Below are 18,743 nucleotides of genomic sequence, written 5' to 3'. Positions count from 1 at the left end.
TAAAAAAAAAAAAATGAGACAGATTACAACCTTCATAATTCAATTTGCAAGGAGTAACGAGCACTTTTTTTATTTGTTAAACACAATGACAACATTTTATTCAAAATAAAATGAACACCGCATGATCCTGGCATGAAAAAAAACATCATTAAATATACAAAGACCAACTTTCCCGGATGGGGACTGTCTGATGGATGCTGAACATTTACGGTTATCATGAGGTCAGAGGTCATATAAACAAGACATGTGATGGGAAACAGTGGGCACTTACAGAATGAAATCAGAATCATTCTTCAGTCCAGAAACAAACTGTACATTTAACACAAGATCTCCTGTGACCCATGATGGATGAGTATAAAATCCCTGCTGTGTACAGATGATATAGTCCATGTTTGGTTGGGGTCAGTTTGCTGTCATGACTCTGGCGCTGTCGACTGACTCGGGGCTCCGCTGCGTGTGCGTAGTTGTGATTGAGCGATGTCTGCTAGAGCTGACTGGATCTTCTCCAGAAGCATGTCTCCTCTGTAAACTACTTCCTCCAGACGGGCCGCAGCTTCCTGGTTCTCCTCTTCCAACTGCCTCAGACTGGCAGCCTGTGAAACAAATTTAATAACAGGATAGAAAACATATAAGATTAGGCTTTATTGTAGGGATGTAATGATCCACTCCACTCACAGAGCGATACTGGTTTCATGATACAATTTTCTCATGAGTTTTTTAACAAAATAAGATTTAAGATTTAATCATTTTATTATTTAATAAATCTTATCTAAAAAAAAATTTGTGAAATTGAAATGTCAAACAACAAAACTAAATTAAAACCTAAAAAAAAAAAAAAAAAGAATCACAAATGAATAAACCACTGAATTTGAATCATGATCCAAACAAAAGAATTTCAAAATTATACAATGTAATTTAAATTAGAGCGTTTAAAAGTGTTTACAATGTTTTAAATATTTAAATTTTTCTTACAAAAACACATGGATTTGCTACAGGAGGCCTTGTCATATACACCTCGGATAGTTTTGAGGGTGAATGGGCTAATTTACATTTTTGGGTAAACTAACCCTTTAACTGTAATTGGCTCTGTACTCACATAACATATAATACAGTAAGCACAAAGCCAGAAGTGCAATTTAAATAATTTACGGTGATATGCAGGGATGTATATGGGAGGTAAATATTCCATTTGTATACCATGATAAGAAAAAACACACGTTATGTTTTATGTTATTAAATCATTGAGTGGATTAGCTTGGATTTGCTTCATGGTATGAGTAGTTCATTGCTTCAATTTTTCTTTTTTTTATGAATAATAATAATAATAAATAATTTAATAATAATAATTTTTAAAATAAACATAGATTGACAATCTCTACATAATATAAACTAATATATATATATATATATATATATATATATATATATATATATATATATATATATATATATATATATATATATATATATATATATGAATGATAATATTATATATGTCTATATAATATAGATTTTTATTTCCGATATAGATATTTTAGCACAGAATAGTTAGGCAACTAGCTGAAATTAAATATAATTTGTATATAGTTAAATATTGATTTTCTTTCAGATCTTTTGAGTGCCACTTCACAAATACAGAAGTGCCACCCATATTTTAAAACACAGTTGGCTTGGATAAATATACACATGTCAAGGAGCCAGTCACACTGTCTGTGTATAAACGCACCTGCAGTGCGGCAGTAGATTCTTCACTGGGCAGAGAGTCAATCAGCACATCCACATCTTTTGCTGTTCTTGCTATGAGTGCTGCAAACAGCTGAGCGTATTCTAGAAGAACGCATTAAAACATGTCAGTCAAACAACAACACAGTGCTGCAGTAAACTGATGTTTGGTACAGATCTGCGCACCTTCTGTGGGGTTGGAGGGCTGGTCTTTGTTGATGGTAGTCTGGATGTTGCTGAAGGAGGCAGGTGGAGCGCACTGCTGCAGGACTCCAATCGCATTACAGAACTGATCAGCCAGCTAATACACAAACACACACCATATTAGCAATATATCAAACACACAGTGCATGCATACATGCAACATATCAAGCACACAGTGCATGTATGCATGCAATATATATAACACACAGTGGATGCATGCATGCAATATATCAAATACACAGTGCATGCATGCATACAATATATCATGCATACAATATATCAAACGCACAGTGCATGCATGCATGCAACCTAATATAACAAAACAACTTTGCATTCGGTTTGCTGGACTTGTCTTTACTATTTAAACATGACTTTAAAAAAGTATTAAAATTAAGTTCTAATATTATGAATAATGTGTCACAAACGCCTTTAATATTTTTTAAATGTAAAAACAAGAGTACATAACATAACGCTTATAAAACATTAGTGGTACGTCACAACAAAAATTTAAATAACAAATGCATTATTTTACATATTTATTTCTAAAATATGTAAAAACAAGGGTACATTATGTAACATAATATTGTGGTATATTTTATTTTTTACAGTCTATGGGTATATGTCACAAATAAATAAAAAAATACATTTAATTTTTAAGTGTGTGCTGACCGCGATTTAAATTTCTTTGACTTACTTCCAACTTCCTATTTAACATAACATATATTTATTCAAATACAGTATTATTTTTTTCTTTACAAATAAATGCGCAAAAAGTAATTGTTATTCAAAACTGCATGCTATGCTAAACGCTTTTTACGCTACAGTACATTTATGCAATTTCTTACACAAATAACGTGACTTCTTGTAATACATGACTAAATACATTTGATTTTCCCACGTCTGACCTGTTCTGCAGCTTATAAATCATAAAATTAACATTTAAATGAGTCTTACGGAGTTAACGGCATCCTGAAGCTGCGTTAGTCTGTCCGCCATGTTGGCTCCTCTTAGCCTTTTCCGTTTCCGCCGAGCGTGCTCAAAAGCGTCCTCACGTGACGCCATACAGCCACGGTTGCGTGCTACAGGCAAAACGCGCGTGCCTAAAAACACATTTGTTGCATTGCAGCGAACCCAAGAAGCGAGAGACACTTCCGGAGTCTAAACGAGAAGCTTCAGCATGAGTCTCAAATCTGATCCCTGCTGCTAGAGCGTGTTTATGGACTGGACTGATCCGGGAAAATGCCGCTGAAGAGAGAATGTTTGGTTTTGCTCGTCTTGTCGTGGGTCAGTTCCCTGCGCGCTCAGGATGAGAGTGAGTAAACAAAACATCTTCTTCAACACTGATGCAAACGCAGGCATGTAACAGGACAATTGGTTGGATTACGAGACAGATTTTTACCGACACCTGAATACTAAATTGATATTGATTCAATAATGGTGATCTATAAAAAAATATGCTTTTATGACGAACCAGGGTGATTTCAGTTTCAGCGTCATATAATTCAACGTAAACCTCCATTTAAATACACCCTATTATTTCTATGTGATACTGCAATATCTAATTCGATGGTCTGAGGTGTATTCATGCTTTCGCATGTCTCTTACATTAATTTACTGCCTGGAACTAGACTAAACTCATGTAAGATAACATCAGCTGAGCAGATTTGCTCACTAAACCCCTTGTGATGGTCTTAAGCATGCAAAAAAAAACATTTTGTAACACATCAGGCTTTCATGGCTCAATATAGTAGATACTTAAAATTATATAAATAATCCGTTGTCACTCTATAATTCCAATAATATGTCTTTGTAAGATGACATTTAGATGCTTAGTTTAAAATATATAATGCAATCCAGTACAATGCTGATTGTTTTGGATCTCTGCAGACCTCAAAACTTAACGAGGCCCGGGACATTAAAACTTTTTGCTTAACAGTTTAAAAAAATGTAGAACGAGTTTTACAGGAAAAACAAGTAAATATTTAATGGCTTTCGAGCTTATTGCTAGAAATGTTGAAAGTGAAAGTGACATGACATACAGCCATACACTACGGTAACCTATACTCTGAATTCGTGCTCTGCATTAAACCCATCCAAAGTGCACACACACACACCGTGCACACACATCCGGAGCAGTTGGAGGTTCTGTGCCTTGCTCAAGGGCTCCTCAGTCGTGGTATTGAAGATGGGAGAGAGCACTGTACATTTACTTCCCCCATCTATAATGCTGGTACAAGACTCGAACCCACAGCTCTCTAACCATTAAGCCACGACTTCCTCATAAAATGGAAACACACAAATTCCTTTCTACATCCGTGTACCGCAAGAAAATGCATCATCTTCCAGGATTTGACACAGCATGATTTTTACAGTGCAGTTTTGATGTACAGCAGGTGTGAGTCATTGTGAAATCAGCTGACTTAATAATCATGTAAGATTTCATGGTCGGGCAGGAAGTCAGAGAAACCATGAGCCAACATCTTTCTACACCAAATCACAACTGTCAAAAGCCACTTCCTTTTTTGAAGCGTTCACTGTGTTCTCTGGCCGCTTTCAGTTTAAATGCTTTCAGTTTATATATATATATTATACTATATATATTATATATATATACACATGGTTTATGGTTAATAAAAAATATGATATAGCTTCTGGGGTCAAACATTGAATCAGATATTGATTCAACTGTGTTCTTGTATGTTATATTTTGCAGACCGTGTGCTGTTTTCTCTGGGAATCTTCCAGAACGTGAGTGTCCCAGTGAACGGGACGGTTCAAGCTGTCGTTTCCCGGATTCCCGCTGATGTTTCCTTCTTAACAATGCAGTTTCATACACATCACCACAATGTTACACTCTCATATACACAGGTAAGAGATCACACACACACACACAGCACTGTAATGCACTGTCATACAAAGAAAAACACACACACACACACACCCAGCTGACCCAGTTCGATGGGTTGATCGAGCAAGTCTAATTACAAGTTCTGATCTCCACACACACACACACACACACTCCTCCATGCGTTCTCTTCATAATGTCAGCAGTCATGTACCTGTAATGCTCTGATACAAACCCCAGTTCAGACACAGAGCTGAAGTCAATATTAAATGCTTTACGAAACAAATGTTGTGTCTAGAGTGTGCAATTGTGCTGCCCACTTTTTCAGTGGCCTTGGTTCTAGAAGTATTTTTTCCTATTTATTTTTCACATGGATATTAAAAATGGAAACACTTTTAAATAAAACTAAAGCAGAAATAGTTAAAAACTTTGTTAAATAAATTAAATACTTATTTCAGTTGTTTAGTTTATCTACAAGTGCTAAAAACCAACCCTGAATTTGAAAAGAAATTAAATCGAAGTTAAAAAAATAATTAAAAAATGTAACAAAAAGGAAAAGTGAAAGTGTTAAAATCAGGTTTGAATGTATTTTCTTTCTCATTTCCTCAGGGTGAGTGTCTAATAAATCAAGTCAAATTATTAATAAAAACTGCAGTAGTATATAAATAATACTAGTCTCTGATTGGTGGAGATTTCTCTGCAGAATCATGAATAATGGAATTCTGTTGAGATAATTTCTTCAGAACTTGCAGTACACCCGTCTTTAATTTATCTTTAAGTTATTTTTAAAATTCAATACTCCTATGGAGAAAATGACTGTTGCATAGTCTGGTGTAAATCCAAATAAAACCGAGTGAATGTAGGACAGGGCTTGAATGGTTGCACTTTGCTTGTATTTGTTGCATAATATTCCCCACCTGAACCTTATCCCTCTCGAATGTGTGTATGTGTAGATGTCCATTCATAGGTGGTGTTTTTTGTGTATTGGTCAGATCCCACTTTATGGTTTTTCGGTCACGGCAGCAGATGTTGGTCTGTTATCAAACTTGACACTGAATCAGACCACCGTCTCCTGGTTCCTGAAGACCCCCGACGGGAGCAGCGCAGCAGGAATCGGTGTGATTCTGCCATACACCAGCACCGGTTAGAGAATTAACTCTACTTGCATGCCAACATGAGCAACACATATACTCTCTTTAACAGACTGTTGACTGCAATACAGTACATTCAGTGTGTATGTGTAATGTGTGTGTGCAGATCCAGTTCCTGGAGCCTGTAATCAAGAGTTCCCTATGGAGATTGATCCAAACATCTACCTGCAATACAACCTGTTTGAGACCATGATTACATTTGCACCTGCTAACATCGGATATAGAAGGCGAGAGGAATTTAATAAAATCATGGACTTTTAAAGGGTCATGAAATCCCCTATTTCAGCATTGGTTATTGAGTTAAATGCATCAAATATTCCTTAACATGCATGTTGAATTTTGCAGATACATGCAACAGAATGAACAAATGTGTTACACATTGGTTTTTAAGCTCATAGTAAATTACACAGATATATATATATATTATATATAATATATTATATATATAAATATATTATTTATTCTGCATAATAAAACATACATATATTCCAAAAATATAATATATTTAAAAAAAAATTATAATAATAATAAAAAAAAAAAATACATTTATATATAATATATACAAAAATAAAAATATAAAAAAATATAAAAATACAATATATATATATACATTTAAAAAACAAAAACAAATTTGTTATACATTGGTTTTTAATTTCATAGTAAATTGACACAGATACACAAAGATATTATTTAATGCACAAATAAATGCACAGCTGGTTGTATATATGAAAGCACTGTTGCTTTTATAGAAGCTTTTGACACTATTATTTTGATCTCACAGTTTGAGTGTTTTCATAAATAATTAAGAATAGCACCATCCTTTAAATATTTATGAGGCACTGATGAGTCATTGATTAACTATAATGTCCTAATGAAGACTATAAACCTAGAAATTGTGCTTAAAATTAACCTGTTTTCTCCTACAATTAAAATTAATTGATGCTAATATTGCTTTCTGTGATGCTAAACACAAATAATGCAGTTTAGTGTTGGCTCTATAAAATTGTGTCTTCCAGGCCTGAAAGATCAAATGTTCATTAGTCGATCAGTCTAAATCAGATGATGTTTTTCAGAGGGGAGACTCCGTCGGCGTGTGATGTGGACGTGAGCTCCAGCACTCGTTGGCGATTGGTTTATGAGGTGTATCAGTACTTCCTGCCGGAGGGTGACCTGTCGGAGCAGAGTCTGATCAGCAGTTTGAAGAGAGTGGCCAATGTGCAGAACGTGCAGGACAACAGCAGAAAGGTGTGTGAAATCTTTTTCTGTCCTTCCTTTCCACTTTCTGTTATCTGCTGTAGCGGTTATCTTTTTTTTTTAGTGAGTTTATAGCAGGGCTTGAAAACAAAAAAAAAATTCAATCGGTTCACTCCGAGCAGAATCGATATTTTAACGTTTCTGTTCTGCGTTCCTCTGATAATATTACCGTTCCGAAACCGGTTCGGGTGGAAGAAATACCGGTTAATAACGTTATTTTTAAAAAACAATATTATTTGCCTAATAATAATAATATAATGATATTAAAGTATAGCGTTTTTTTTACTCAAAAAGAAAAGGAAAATATAGAGATCTAAGGCTTAGTCACAGCCAATAGGCTACAGCATCATCATCTCTAGATTTTGGCCAAATGTAGGCTAAGCTACTTAAAAAAAAAAAAAAAAAAAAAAAAAATTAACAACACTTTAAAGACAAAGTATTTTTAAGAAATTTAAAAATGTTTGCTGCATTGTTAAAAGAAAAAAAAAAACAATATAAGATTGCGTTTTTGAGTGTAAAAAAAAAAGTTGCGGCTCACGTTGCATTTTATTAGCACTATTACTTCCGAAATAATAAAGGCTAAAATGCCTGTAATCTAAAGGAAAATGTTTAAAAACATTATAAAAACAGTTATTAGTTTAGGCTATAAAAACGTCAATCCAAAAACAAATTAATCTAAGGTGAAGCTGATGCCTACCTCTCTCTTTCGGCACGAATCCAAATGTTTCCATGTTCCGGACGTATCTGGATGCTAAAATTTTATTTAATATAAAGAATATAGAATAATGGTAAATGTATAATAAGTAACGCTGTATATGCGTCCGAACGTTGGACTCCAACTTTCATTCTAAGAATTATTTTGAGTTTAATATAGCAAATGAAAACTGCTTCCGGGAAATTTGAGAAGGCTATTTTAGTTTCCATCCCTCCACAAAAAAATCATTTCAATTAACAGTATTTAGAAAAGAACAAGAATTAAAAATATAAGAAGCTATAGCAATATTAACGACAAACCAAAACGAATTAATTTAGACTAAAACGAAACTCTTTTGTCATCGCTGTATCTTTCTCAGACGTTTCCAAATGTCGAAATTGGTTAGCGCATCTATCTGTGCATTATGATGTCCAATGACTCCGGTGAGCGGGTAATCACAAATACTGTTAGTTTAGGGTAGCTGTGGCACAAGCCTTACATTGGGTGGTGATGGTCTAATACATTTGTTTAGCACTGTATATACCCATTGATAAAGTTCTCCTAAAATTTACCTTCAATATATCTGTAATTAAGTCCGTTTCCAAACAAAGCAAACGATTTGCAGGTCTGAAAACACCTTAAGTTTATCATTTAATTTCACTCTTTCAGGTGGTGTCTTTAACCTCTCATGACCGAACGCAGTTCTCCTTCAGCTCTCTTCCCGGTCAGGGTGTGATTTTCTCTGTGATTGTGAGAGATCCAGTGTTGAACACGTCAGCGTCCTACATCCCCGTCCACACGTACGCCTGCAGCTTCAACTCCACGCTGGACAGATGCAGCGATTTAGGTGAGAAGATCTAAATGAATGCTTCATTATTTGATTCCTAATCTCCTTTCGTATGTGAGGTCATTTAAATCCTACTTGAAAATATATTTTGTCTTTAGTTTTTGAACAGTTTCTGTGACAGGTTTAGGTTTATGCGTTTTTTACATTTATTTTCTTTCTCATTTTCTCAGGAAGAGTTTCTACTAAAGTGTTTTTCACTGTGATTGGTTTGGCTGGGCTGTTTGTGTGTTTTGTGGGACACCGCTTCTTCAAATGTGGTGAGAGAGGTTTTTCTTAGAAACACACCACGTTACTGCTATTAATAACTGTCAATCTACTAAATATGCACCAAGTATTTTAGGTTTGGGAAAGTCTTTGCTAGAGCTTTAGAGAGTCAGAGGTGAACAGATGATATAGTTGCATCAGTGCTGTTTTTAAAGGGGTCATATCATTCATTTATTTCCTGATATCCACTTGCAATGTTAGTCAAGGCCTCTTGCACAACAAACAGTGTTTTATGACAATTTCAAGCTTTTCTCCTTTTGAATGAAACGTTTTTTTTTTTTTTTTGCAGCTGTGTTTTTAAGCCTTCTGTGTGAACATGTAAAATTATAATTATGTGAAGCTAAAAAATACAGTGAAGTTTAAAACTAATTATTTGTGCAGCTTAGTTTCAGTAAATGGTCTTTTGTGCAGCTTTAAAATCGTTTATTTAATTTAGATTTTTAATTATATGACCTGTTTAAATTTGGAGCCTTAAACACATTGAAGATCTGTATGCATGACTCTTATGTTAACTACAAACAATGAATTTTACATTGTTTTGTTACTTGAAATAAAATAAACATTAACTAAAATATATAAATATTTTTTAAAACTTATTTTATTCCTGCTAGTTGCCAAAGCAAGATTTTTTTTATTTTAATTTAGTTTAACTCGATACACTAAAATAACTAAAACTAAAACTGAAATAAAATAAAAACTATAGACATAATAAACAAAAAAACTAATAAAAATGACAAAAACACAACAAAATTATTAAACTAAAATTGAAATAAAAAAAACTAAAATAAAATTTTTCAAAATATTAAATACGTTTTATTTTTTTAAATCTTTGTTGTAATGAAATAAATGTTATAAAAATTAACAAATGTATAATATTAAAACAAAAACTTATTTTATCTAAGTTTGTTTAGTTTTAATTTAACTTTAGTTTAAACACTTAAAAACTATGTAGATATAAAAAAATCAAAAGCAAATAAAAATTACAAAAACGTAACAAAATTACATTTAAAAATGATATCATCTAAAATCTATATAAAATGGAAAAAATTAAACTACATCAAATAAACTAATGAAAGTTATTCAGAATAGGAATAACTATAATGACATATAATAGTAGTGATACTAAAGTAACACTGATTCAGACTGATGGAAAGTATTGCATGTAAACACCTATTGTTGCTGTTAAAATGTCTATTTCTGTGTTTTCTCAGAGCTGTTCTGTATGGGCTTCGGCTTTACAGCGTTTGTTTTCTTTGTCGTGATCACTATAACCACACCGCTGGAATACAACAGTGAGTCCTTTACAATCACATTACAGAGTTACACATGCACTGAATCACTGTCGAAGTAGACGACTAGTGCTCACTTAAACCGATCTGAAGTTTATGATCACCTCTTCGAGCTCTAATGGATTTGAATCAGCTCTGTAATGTACCTCAGAGTTTCACGTCATTCTGGAAGATTTGCACTGTTTACACTGAGCTGATGTCTACATACCCACAAAGTTTTTCAAGTTGAATTGGACTGAAGTTGGCTACACAAACTGGTTCTGCCAGCAATGAATCTCAACAGCCATCACGAGTGCAGAAAGCAGCTCTCGTCTCAGAGGATTGGGATTATTGTTGTGCTGTAACTCTCTGAGGATTAGAGTCATGTGCTGTGGATTTTAGCTGGAGGTATCAAAGCAGCCTGTCCCAATCAAATGCATCACATGGAGCTGTTTGTCAGCTGTTTGCGTGTTACAGGACAGGCATAGCTGAAATGAGGAAGAGCACTTTTGATTTTCTGAGATCGATAACAACTGATGACATCCTACAGCTGATTAATCAGAACAATCATAGCTCAAGTTTGTTTCTTAAGCACTTAAAGTCAAGACATAACAGGCAAAACCATAGTTTTTCATGCAGTTTTGGGCTGTTTTGCATCCACAACTTGTCTTTTGTTAGACTAGTGGATAGAAAACATTTAAAAGTTTATCTCATAGCCCTTTATCTATCTGAGGATTTAAAATGCAATAATTATCTTGAAAAGCAGTTTTTTTGTTTTCTGTTCTATCAACATTCTGACAGGTTATCTGTATTCTGAATGTTTTTACGAAGGGGTTTGTTCATATATCATTTGCTTGATCTACATAACATTTTACTTCTTAAAATATGGTGAAAATTTCCTCTTTTTTTCTGATTGTTATATTTTCTGATTTGTGGGGAGATACAAAATCACTCATGTCATTTTTAACCTGGGTTTATCCAATGTTTGGTTCTGTAAAAGCATGCAAATGAGCGCATAATTAAATAATGTGTCATTTGCATATTTAAATGTAACATTTGTATTACTAAATAATGTCTTAATGTACTCTAATTCCTCAACTGATATCTATGTCTTGTTATCTGATGTCTTTAAACAGTTTGTTGACTGACCGTCTCTCTGCAGTTCGATTGGCTCTGACAGCGCTGGTGGGCGTGGTCGGGGGCGTGGTCATGGTGATGAGCTGGTGGCGGTTCGGTTCGGTCGTGGCCTGTGTGTTGGTGGTGGGACTCATTCTTGGATTTCACATCTCATCCATCGTCTTCTTCACTCCGCTTGGTAAGAAATCATGTTTGAAAAACCTTCATGTATCATCGTTCACGCAGTCAGAAATATTGTTTCTGCATCTGTTGAGAATGATCTCTTTATAATCTCACTTCATAATCTTGCTGGATGTAGATTGTTGAGTTATTTAATAGTTATCATTTTATAGATTTGTTGTTTAATCTCTTTCTTCAGGTGATCTTCCTATATTCCATGATGATGTGGTGTTCTGGGTGGTGTTCGCTTGCATTATGATGTTTGTTCCTTTGTTCTTCATCAGGTGGCCTAGAGAGGTGAGATGCAGAAAAATACATTTGATATGAGCTCATATCCAACAACTAAATAAAATGCACACTTTATCTGTATGTTTCAGGGCAATATAATTACATGTGGATTGGTTGGTGCTTATACAGTGGTCCTGGCTGTCAATGCCTACACCTACACCAGTCTGTCCTACATCACGCTGGACGTCCTCAAACGCCTCCTCAACCACAACTTCAGCCGAGCGTTCATCTCCGTCCCGCTGCAGGACATCGGTAGGTGTGCAGGGAGTGAAGTTGTAGGCCATGTATGAGATCAGTATAGACTAGGGTTGGAAATTAACAGGGGCTTTGGGCAAAATGTCTGTAAAATGAGCAAAAATTAGTGTTAATCACGATTAATCGCATAGAATATAAAAGTTTTTGTTTACATAATGTATGTATGTGTACAGTGTATATTTATCATGTGTATATAAGTACACACATACAGTATACATTTTGAAAATATTTACATGTGTATATACATTTATAGATTTGTATTCCTATTAGTGTCGTCAAAAGACCCGGTACTTCGGTACAAATTCTGTACAAAATTTTTTTTTAAATAAATGAATTGTGAATCTAAAATAGTTGTGCATGAGAATGTACAAATGGTTGACATTGTGTCATATCACTCAGAAAAGCAGTTGATTAGTTGATATTCTTGGCTTTAAAATTCAAAAGCCCTTTAAAAATAAATATGTACTCAGTTTGGATTAAATGAAAGTACAGTAAAAAATATATATATATTATTAACATGTTTTTTTGTTTTGCATTGGTACCGAGAACCGTGGATTTTCACTGGTATTGGTACCGAATACTGAAATGTTGGTACCGTGACGACACTAATTCCTAATTTTTATAATAAATATATTTAATATAGAAACCTGACACATTTTTCTTAAATGTATACATGCATCTATATATATATATATATATATATATATATATATATATATATATATATATATATATACACAGTATACATGCATATATTATGTAAACAAATCCCCAAATCCAAATCCAAGATAAGGGCCCAAAAAATGCTCCTGCACAGTTGAGTGAAATCAATTACGACTGCCGCTATTTAACAGAAATGTGATGGGGGAAAAAAAGCTTTAACATTAGTCACAAGTTAAATTTGATGAAATCACTAGATTTCTTTTTTCAATGTAAGAGAATCATTGACTATTTAATGGGAGTGACTGAAGTCATGATCTGTTTTTTGATGCTAATATAACCTGTGTGAAGTCTTGAATTTGTAATGCATAACAACACAAACTAATTCATAACTGGTTGCACATCTTGTTTTGTCTACATTATCCCATATACAAAAATCAATCATTGCCATTAACAATCATTATTATAATGCAGTATCAAGGCACTGTAATGATGCATACATTGAAACCACTTTGAAAGTCCTTAAAACGCTGTTGTGCTTGAGTGTTTAAGAAAGGTGATGGACAAAGGAAAACAAAATCTTTATTTAGTTTTGCTTTAAATCTTGGGTCTCACACCCAAATGTATCAATGTATTGGTCATGTCTGATGTTTCATCTCTCCAGATTTCATCCTGATCACCGTGTGGGTTGTTCTGGGGATTTCGGGTATTGTCGTGCAGCTGTATCGGGAGAAATCGCGGCCGTTTTTCCCCCCGAGCCCGTATGTGATGTGGAAGCAAGAACGAGAGCGCAGGAAGACTAACGTTCTGGATCCCAGCCACCACAAGCCATCTTTATCAGCCCAAATCCTCGGACATATTCGCCAGCTCACACAGCGCACAGAACCAGCCGGCGAAACCACTCCTCTACTGTTTTAACCTTTGGCTTTTGACTTGAAGTCAGTTCATGGTTATCCCTTGCCCTCCAGAACACGGCTGCTCAAGTCTGTGGAGACCTATAGCAACATACATGAGGAATGAGCTCGATTTTTAGAGCCAAAGACTCGATGGAGTTTAAAAGAGCAGTTTGCAGACTGACCATGTGCAGTGCTTGATCCCATTGCTGTTTTCAGATAAATGTCAATCAACTGACCTCTACTATATACATCAGCTGCCACAGCATGATTTTAGATGCATTTTAGCAGCATAGAGGAAACGTTCAGTGGAGATTATTTTAACACTTTTACTATGTCTAAGTACACGAGAGAATTAGCTATTTTTAAAGACATTAAAATGAATGTATAACAGACTGGGATTGCAGACCAAATGAACCAGTGTTCATTAGTAGCCACTGTAAGCCCTGTATGGCTGATGTTTGATTGTTTTCTGTGTCTAAGTGAGTGCGTATGGGTCTCAGTGCATCCTCACCGAGTTTTGGCATTCAAGTTAGAAATACCAAGCTAAGTTTGACCCATGCTTCACTGCTCTAGTGTAACACGTGTAATGAGGATTTTGAAAGCAGCGTAAGAGGAATATTGAGAATCTCTGGAGATTAAAATGTTTTTCAGTCATTTTCTGTGATTTATAACTGGATATGTAGCTCTTAAATCTCCAGCTTTTGCTAAATCAGTAGTATTGCATTATTCATTAAAATACTTCTGGTTTCCTCTCAGGGTTTCTTCATGCGATCTTTGTGTCTGTCACAGAAGCAAACTTTTTCTAAAGCATATACAACAATAATGTAAGTAATGTTAAAATAGTTTTTAAGCGGTAGCAGTATGCGTTAATTCTGTTTTGTATGAAATTTAAATGATTGTCTAAATAGTTAAATGTTTAATAAAGTTGTCATTTGTGCCATAACCTCTAAATGAGATCGTTTTCTATTCCAAGACCGAATGAGATCTGATGTTTTGCTTTCATTGAATGTGAGAAATGTGTGAACTTTTGATATGACAGACCATCATTAATTTTATTAGAGTATTATGTAATTGCAAGACATTTTGTGATGTAGTTGTGAGTGAAACGATGAGAAATGTCAGACAGGACTTTATTTTATGGATTTTATGCATCTGGAAATAACTGGATTGTGAAACCAATCAGATATATTTATTTAACCATTTATAAAAATATGGTAAAAAAAAATACAATTGTATACATTTGTTTACATGTTATATAAAATTACTGAAAATTTAATATTTATATTTTAAGTTATTTTAATAGTATATTTAATTATTAACTGTGAAAAATCATTTGCAAAGTATTTTATATGCAATATAAATTTACATGCAATAACACACATAATTGAATACTAAAAGTTGGTGTTAAACCTGAAGTGTTGAGTAGTTATTCAATACTCTCAGTGCATGAATCTAGAGAAGGACATAGCTAGTTCAATGCTTTTAATCACTTTCAATGCTACTTCCTCTCATATTCACATAAAACAGTTACGAACGCAAACAAAAAATAAAAGAAACAAGCTTTTTCATTCAAATGGCACACTGACATTCCCTTTACAAAGTCTAATGTTCAGGTGACGTAATCATTCACAATATGCCAGTTTTACTGTTCCAAAAATGATTGTGTTTTCATGTGGCTGAAACGGTCGATTTGACTTTTCCAGAATGAAGCCATGATGATGGAGAGATGGAAAAGTAATCGCATCTCAGTGTTTGACAGATTCCACAGGCCCTTCCTGCAAAACCCCTCATGCAGAATGACTGATGGACATCCAGGTTGCGCAGTGAGTGTGTGTGTGTGACCCTGTAATGGAGGATTGTGGGATTTGTAGGGCAGCTCTGAACGATGGTTTGTAAACTCAAGTCTCTGACGGCCTTTAGCTCTTCCTCAGACTGACGTCTGTGCTGGTGAGCAGCGGCGAGAGAGATGTGATGTCAGACGTGTTGTCCCTCTTCAGCACCAGAAACGCCTGGCGGCTGATTCCCAACAGCTCTCGCAGACTGCTGTTCTCCAGCTGCACAATAAAGCATCAACATATAAACCATTACAAGTGTCATGTTTATTGCAGCTATAGGCGATAAATGACTATGTAATCTAGATAATGCAATCAGATTTAAAGAAATAATTACTTGTAACTTAATATTACGTTTTAAAATATTCAATAATAATCAGGTAAATAAAAAAAATTCAATAATAAATAAACTGAATAAAATAAACAATAAAAATGTAATACATTATATATATATATATATATATATATATATATATATATATATATATATATATATATATATATATATATATATATAAAATTAGACTAGAGTTTCTTTATTGAATGCATATTATTCACACAATAGCAGTAATTTACTTTTTGTCTGCCAAATCCCTTGGACCTAGAATACTAAATATTTTAATATGAGATTTAAAAATTTTAATATTTCAATAATAAGAACACCACAATATATTCACAGTTCTTGGATGCTGGTTAATGGTTGCATGGTATGCAAGTAAAAAAAAATATCTAAAAATATTTTAGAATTACATAAAAATTAAATATTTTATATCAAACTATAGAAAAATTGTATAATGTATAAAATTCATACAAATACTGTATAAAATTAAATGTTATATCTGATTGTTTTTATTATTTATTTATATTGTACATTTATATGATTTCATTATTATCTTTTATCCTTTGCTAACCTAATACATAAGTTTAATATATAAATTAATGTTTTATACTCTGTTGCTAACACAGAAAGGAATATATTTATCCATGTATTTTTGTATCAATATGACAAGACTTTTAAATCTGTGTTTTAAACAAGTAAATCAAAAGTAATGAAAACGTAGTCGGATTACATTCCCTAAAATGTGTAATCTAGTAGATAATGTTACTTACTACAATTTTCTTCATGTAATTCATAATCTGTAACAGACTACAATTTTTTTTTAGTGCTGATCATGACTTCAAGTGATAGCCTAATACAACAGTTTATTTTAATCTTTCTTACATTGATTTTGTGCCACGGTTTGCAATATATTTTAATAAACACAATGTGGTATATTTAGTGTGTCTGACCTCCAGACGTTTGATTCGCTCCTCATCCTCACACAGTCGCCCTTCATCCACCTCAATGGCTTTCCTCATCACCGTGGCCATTTCATTTATTATCTCAATGTGCGCCTGCATCTCCTGTGACATAAACACAACGAATGACTATTTGGACATCAGAATTAGAGAGAATCACATAAAAATGATCCGCTAGACTGACATTAGTGTGCTGTTCTCTGAGCTGGGTGACGATAGCAGGATCATCTCTCTTGCTGGCCATCAGAAGGCGAAACACCTGCTCTCTGTATTTGCTCATGATGAGTGCCAGCGCAGACTGATGCTCCTCCAGTGACATTTGCAGCTCTGATTAGACAAACGAGCGGATTTAGATTTAAAAACAGCCTTCAAAAGACATCCAGTGACCGCTTCTAATTGCAAACCCTTCCGAACACCTTTGTTTTCCTGCTGCAGTTCCCGTATTTGCCGGTTTTCCTGCTGGATGCCCATGACCAGCGTGGAGCGGGGCCGGTGTCTCGCCACCTGGTTCAACACCTCAATCTCTTCCTGGTACTGAAAGAACAAGGAGCATGAGTAAAACAACTCCGATCCCCATCAGAGAGACTGAGAACTGACTCTGATACCTGTTTCATGGCCTCCACTCTCTTGTTCAGCAGCGTAGTTTGTTCGATCAGGATCTCAGCAGCACCGTCATGATCCCGGAGACGCTCTACCAGTGATTTGGCATCGGCCAGCACCTTCTCCAGTGTACAGGTCATTCCTGAAGAGCACAGGAAACACTTGGACTGTTACTTAACTCATGATTCCTTTCATAAACACATCATCTTAAATTCTACAAATGCTTAGATCAGTGGAAAAAGCTGATTTGCTGCAACTAATACTGTTATGTTGTTGCTTATTTATACACATTAACGTAACGCTATATGGCTTGATTTCAGAAATACTTAAAGGTAACGTTAGGTGTCAAATGTTTTGGTAGAAACCTAGCATTAGCCTCTACGAAAATAAATCCGCTAGCATTAATTGTTTTTAATAAAATACCAGAGCGTGTCAATAAATACGAATATGAAGCTACAAACACTTTTTGTATTGTAAAATTCTCGAATAAAACCGTGAATAATTTTAAATGAATAGAAAAGCTTACCTTATCTTAGAACAACTGCTCAGTTGAAACACTTCCTGTTGCTGCGCCCGTGACGTCACGCGCGAGTGCTTCTGGGAGATGTAGGCGCAGACTTTCCTCCGTACACTGTCCGCATAGTGGCGCAATGGACTAACTTTCTGAATGTTTAAAGTGCAGTTAGTAACATGAACATGATTTATTTTATTACTGTAAAACCTTTCGCAAATTTCTTTGGTGAAGCTTATTAATCTCTCAATGTTTGGCCTCATTGTTCCATTATGTGCATGTCTGATCATGTTCTTTTATTAACTGAGTTTGAGGAAATCTATAGGTGGAGAGAGGCCAGTTTAATCCCGTGTGACCCAGAGGGTGTAATCAGATTTTACATGTGCAAACAAATCCTGCTTTGTGATTATGAGTCAGTTTTATATCTAATATTATCCAATCATAACTGTAACAGAGTTTTTGAAATGAAGGGAGGTCCAGGGAGATGTTTTGTCATATGAAAATCACATGACATTTTTATTTTAGTCTTTGAAAGATTGTAATTCCTGAATCAAATTTTTATATCATTATATATTATATATTTATTTAAATAAATATTTCTATATAATTAAGTAATTTCTAAGTTTTTTTTTCTTTTAAAACAAGCAAATAATCATCAAATAAACTAAGTACCCTCCTCCCGTCATTTATATATTTTATTTTAATATAAGCAGAGAGAGATCTTAAATATTTTATTATAGCATTAATAAGAGAATAATGTGACATTTCGATGTTATTTTATTTTTCAACTTAAAATATTTTAAAATAATTCTTATATAATTATATTTTATATATTATGTATGTTATTATTTTATATA

The 18,743-nt window shown here is 34.1% G+C and overlaps 3 protein-coding genes across 3 annotated transcripts; 1 reads left to right on the top strand and 2 right to left on the bottom strand.

Moving 5' to 3' along the window:
- Window positions 1-89: 89 nt before the first annotated feature.
- Window positions 90-3,081, bottom strand: LOC132105459 (mediator of RNA polymerase II transcription subunit 21-like). Its single transcript, XM_059510580.1, has 4 exons — window positions 2,881-3,081; window positions 1,909-2,023; window positions 1,727-1,827; window positions 90-593 (listed from the first exon to the last, which is right to left on the bottom strand). Exons 1-4 carry the CDS (start codon window positions 2,986-2,988, stop codon window positions 414-416), a joined length of 504 nt encoding a protein of 167 aa, XP_059366563.1. The 5' UTR covers window positions 2,989-3,081; the 3' UTR covers window positions 90-413.
- tm7sf3 (transmembrane 7 superfamily member 3) lies at window positions 3,024-14,587 on the top strand. Its single transcript, XM_059510581.1, has 12 exons — window positions 3,024-3,238; window positions 4,640-4,794; window positions 5,764-5,914; window positions 6,029-6,149; window positions 6,996-7,167; window positions 8,540-8,717; window positions 8,888-8,974; window positions 10,193-10,273; window positions 11,412-11,564; window positions 11,745-11,842; window positions 11,923-12,085; window positions 13,413-14,587. The coding sequence occupies exons 1-12, from the start codon at window positions 3,166-3,168 to the stop codon at window positions 13,664-13,666; spliced, it is 1,686 nt and encodes a 561-aa protein (XP_059366564.1). The 5' UTR covers window positions 3,024-3,165; the 3' UTR covers window positions 13,667-14,587.
- Window positions 14,588-15,109: 522 nt separating this feature from the next.
- Window positions 15,110-18,028, bottom strand: LOC132106221 (FGFR1 oncogene partner 2 homolog). The gene is made up of 6 exons (XM_059511852.1): window positions 17,902-18,028; window positions 17,381-17,517; window positions 17,192-17,309; window positions 16,960-17,102; window positions 16,767-16,880; window positions 15,110-15,698 (listed from the first exon to the last, which is right to left on the bottom strand). The coding sequence occupies exons 2-6, from the start codon at window positions 17,513-17,515 to the stop codon at window positions 15,561-15,563; spliced, it is 648 nt and encodes a 215-aa protein (XP_059367835.1). The 5' UTR covers window positions 17,516-17,517; window positions 17,902-18,028; the 3' UTR covers window positions 15,110-15,560.
- Between the last annotated feature and the right edge of the window lie 715 nt (window positions 18,029-18,743).

The sequence above is a fragment of the Carassius carassius genome, chromosome 26 (genome assembly GCF_963082965.1).
Source record: "Carassius carassius chromosome 26, fCarCar2.1, whole genome shotgun sequence".
In the NCBI taxonomy this organism is placed as follows: domain Eukaryota; kingdom Metazoa; phylum Chordata; class Actinopteri; order Cypriniformes; family Cyprinidae; genus Carassius; species Carassius carassius.
Note: the sequence above shows the minus strand (reverse complement) of the source record. Positions and strands in the feature narration are given on the sequence as shown.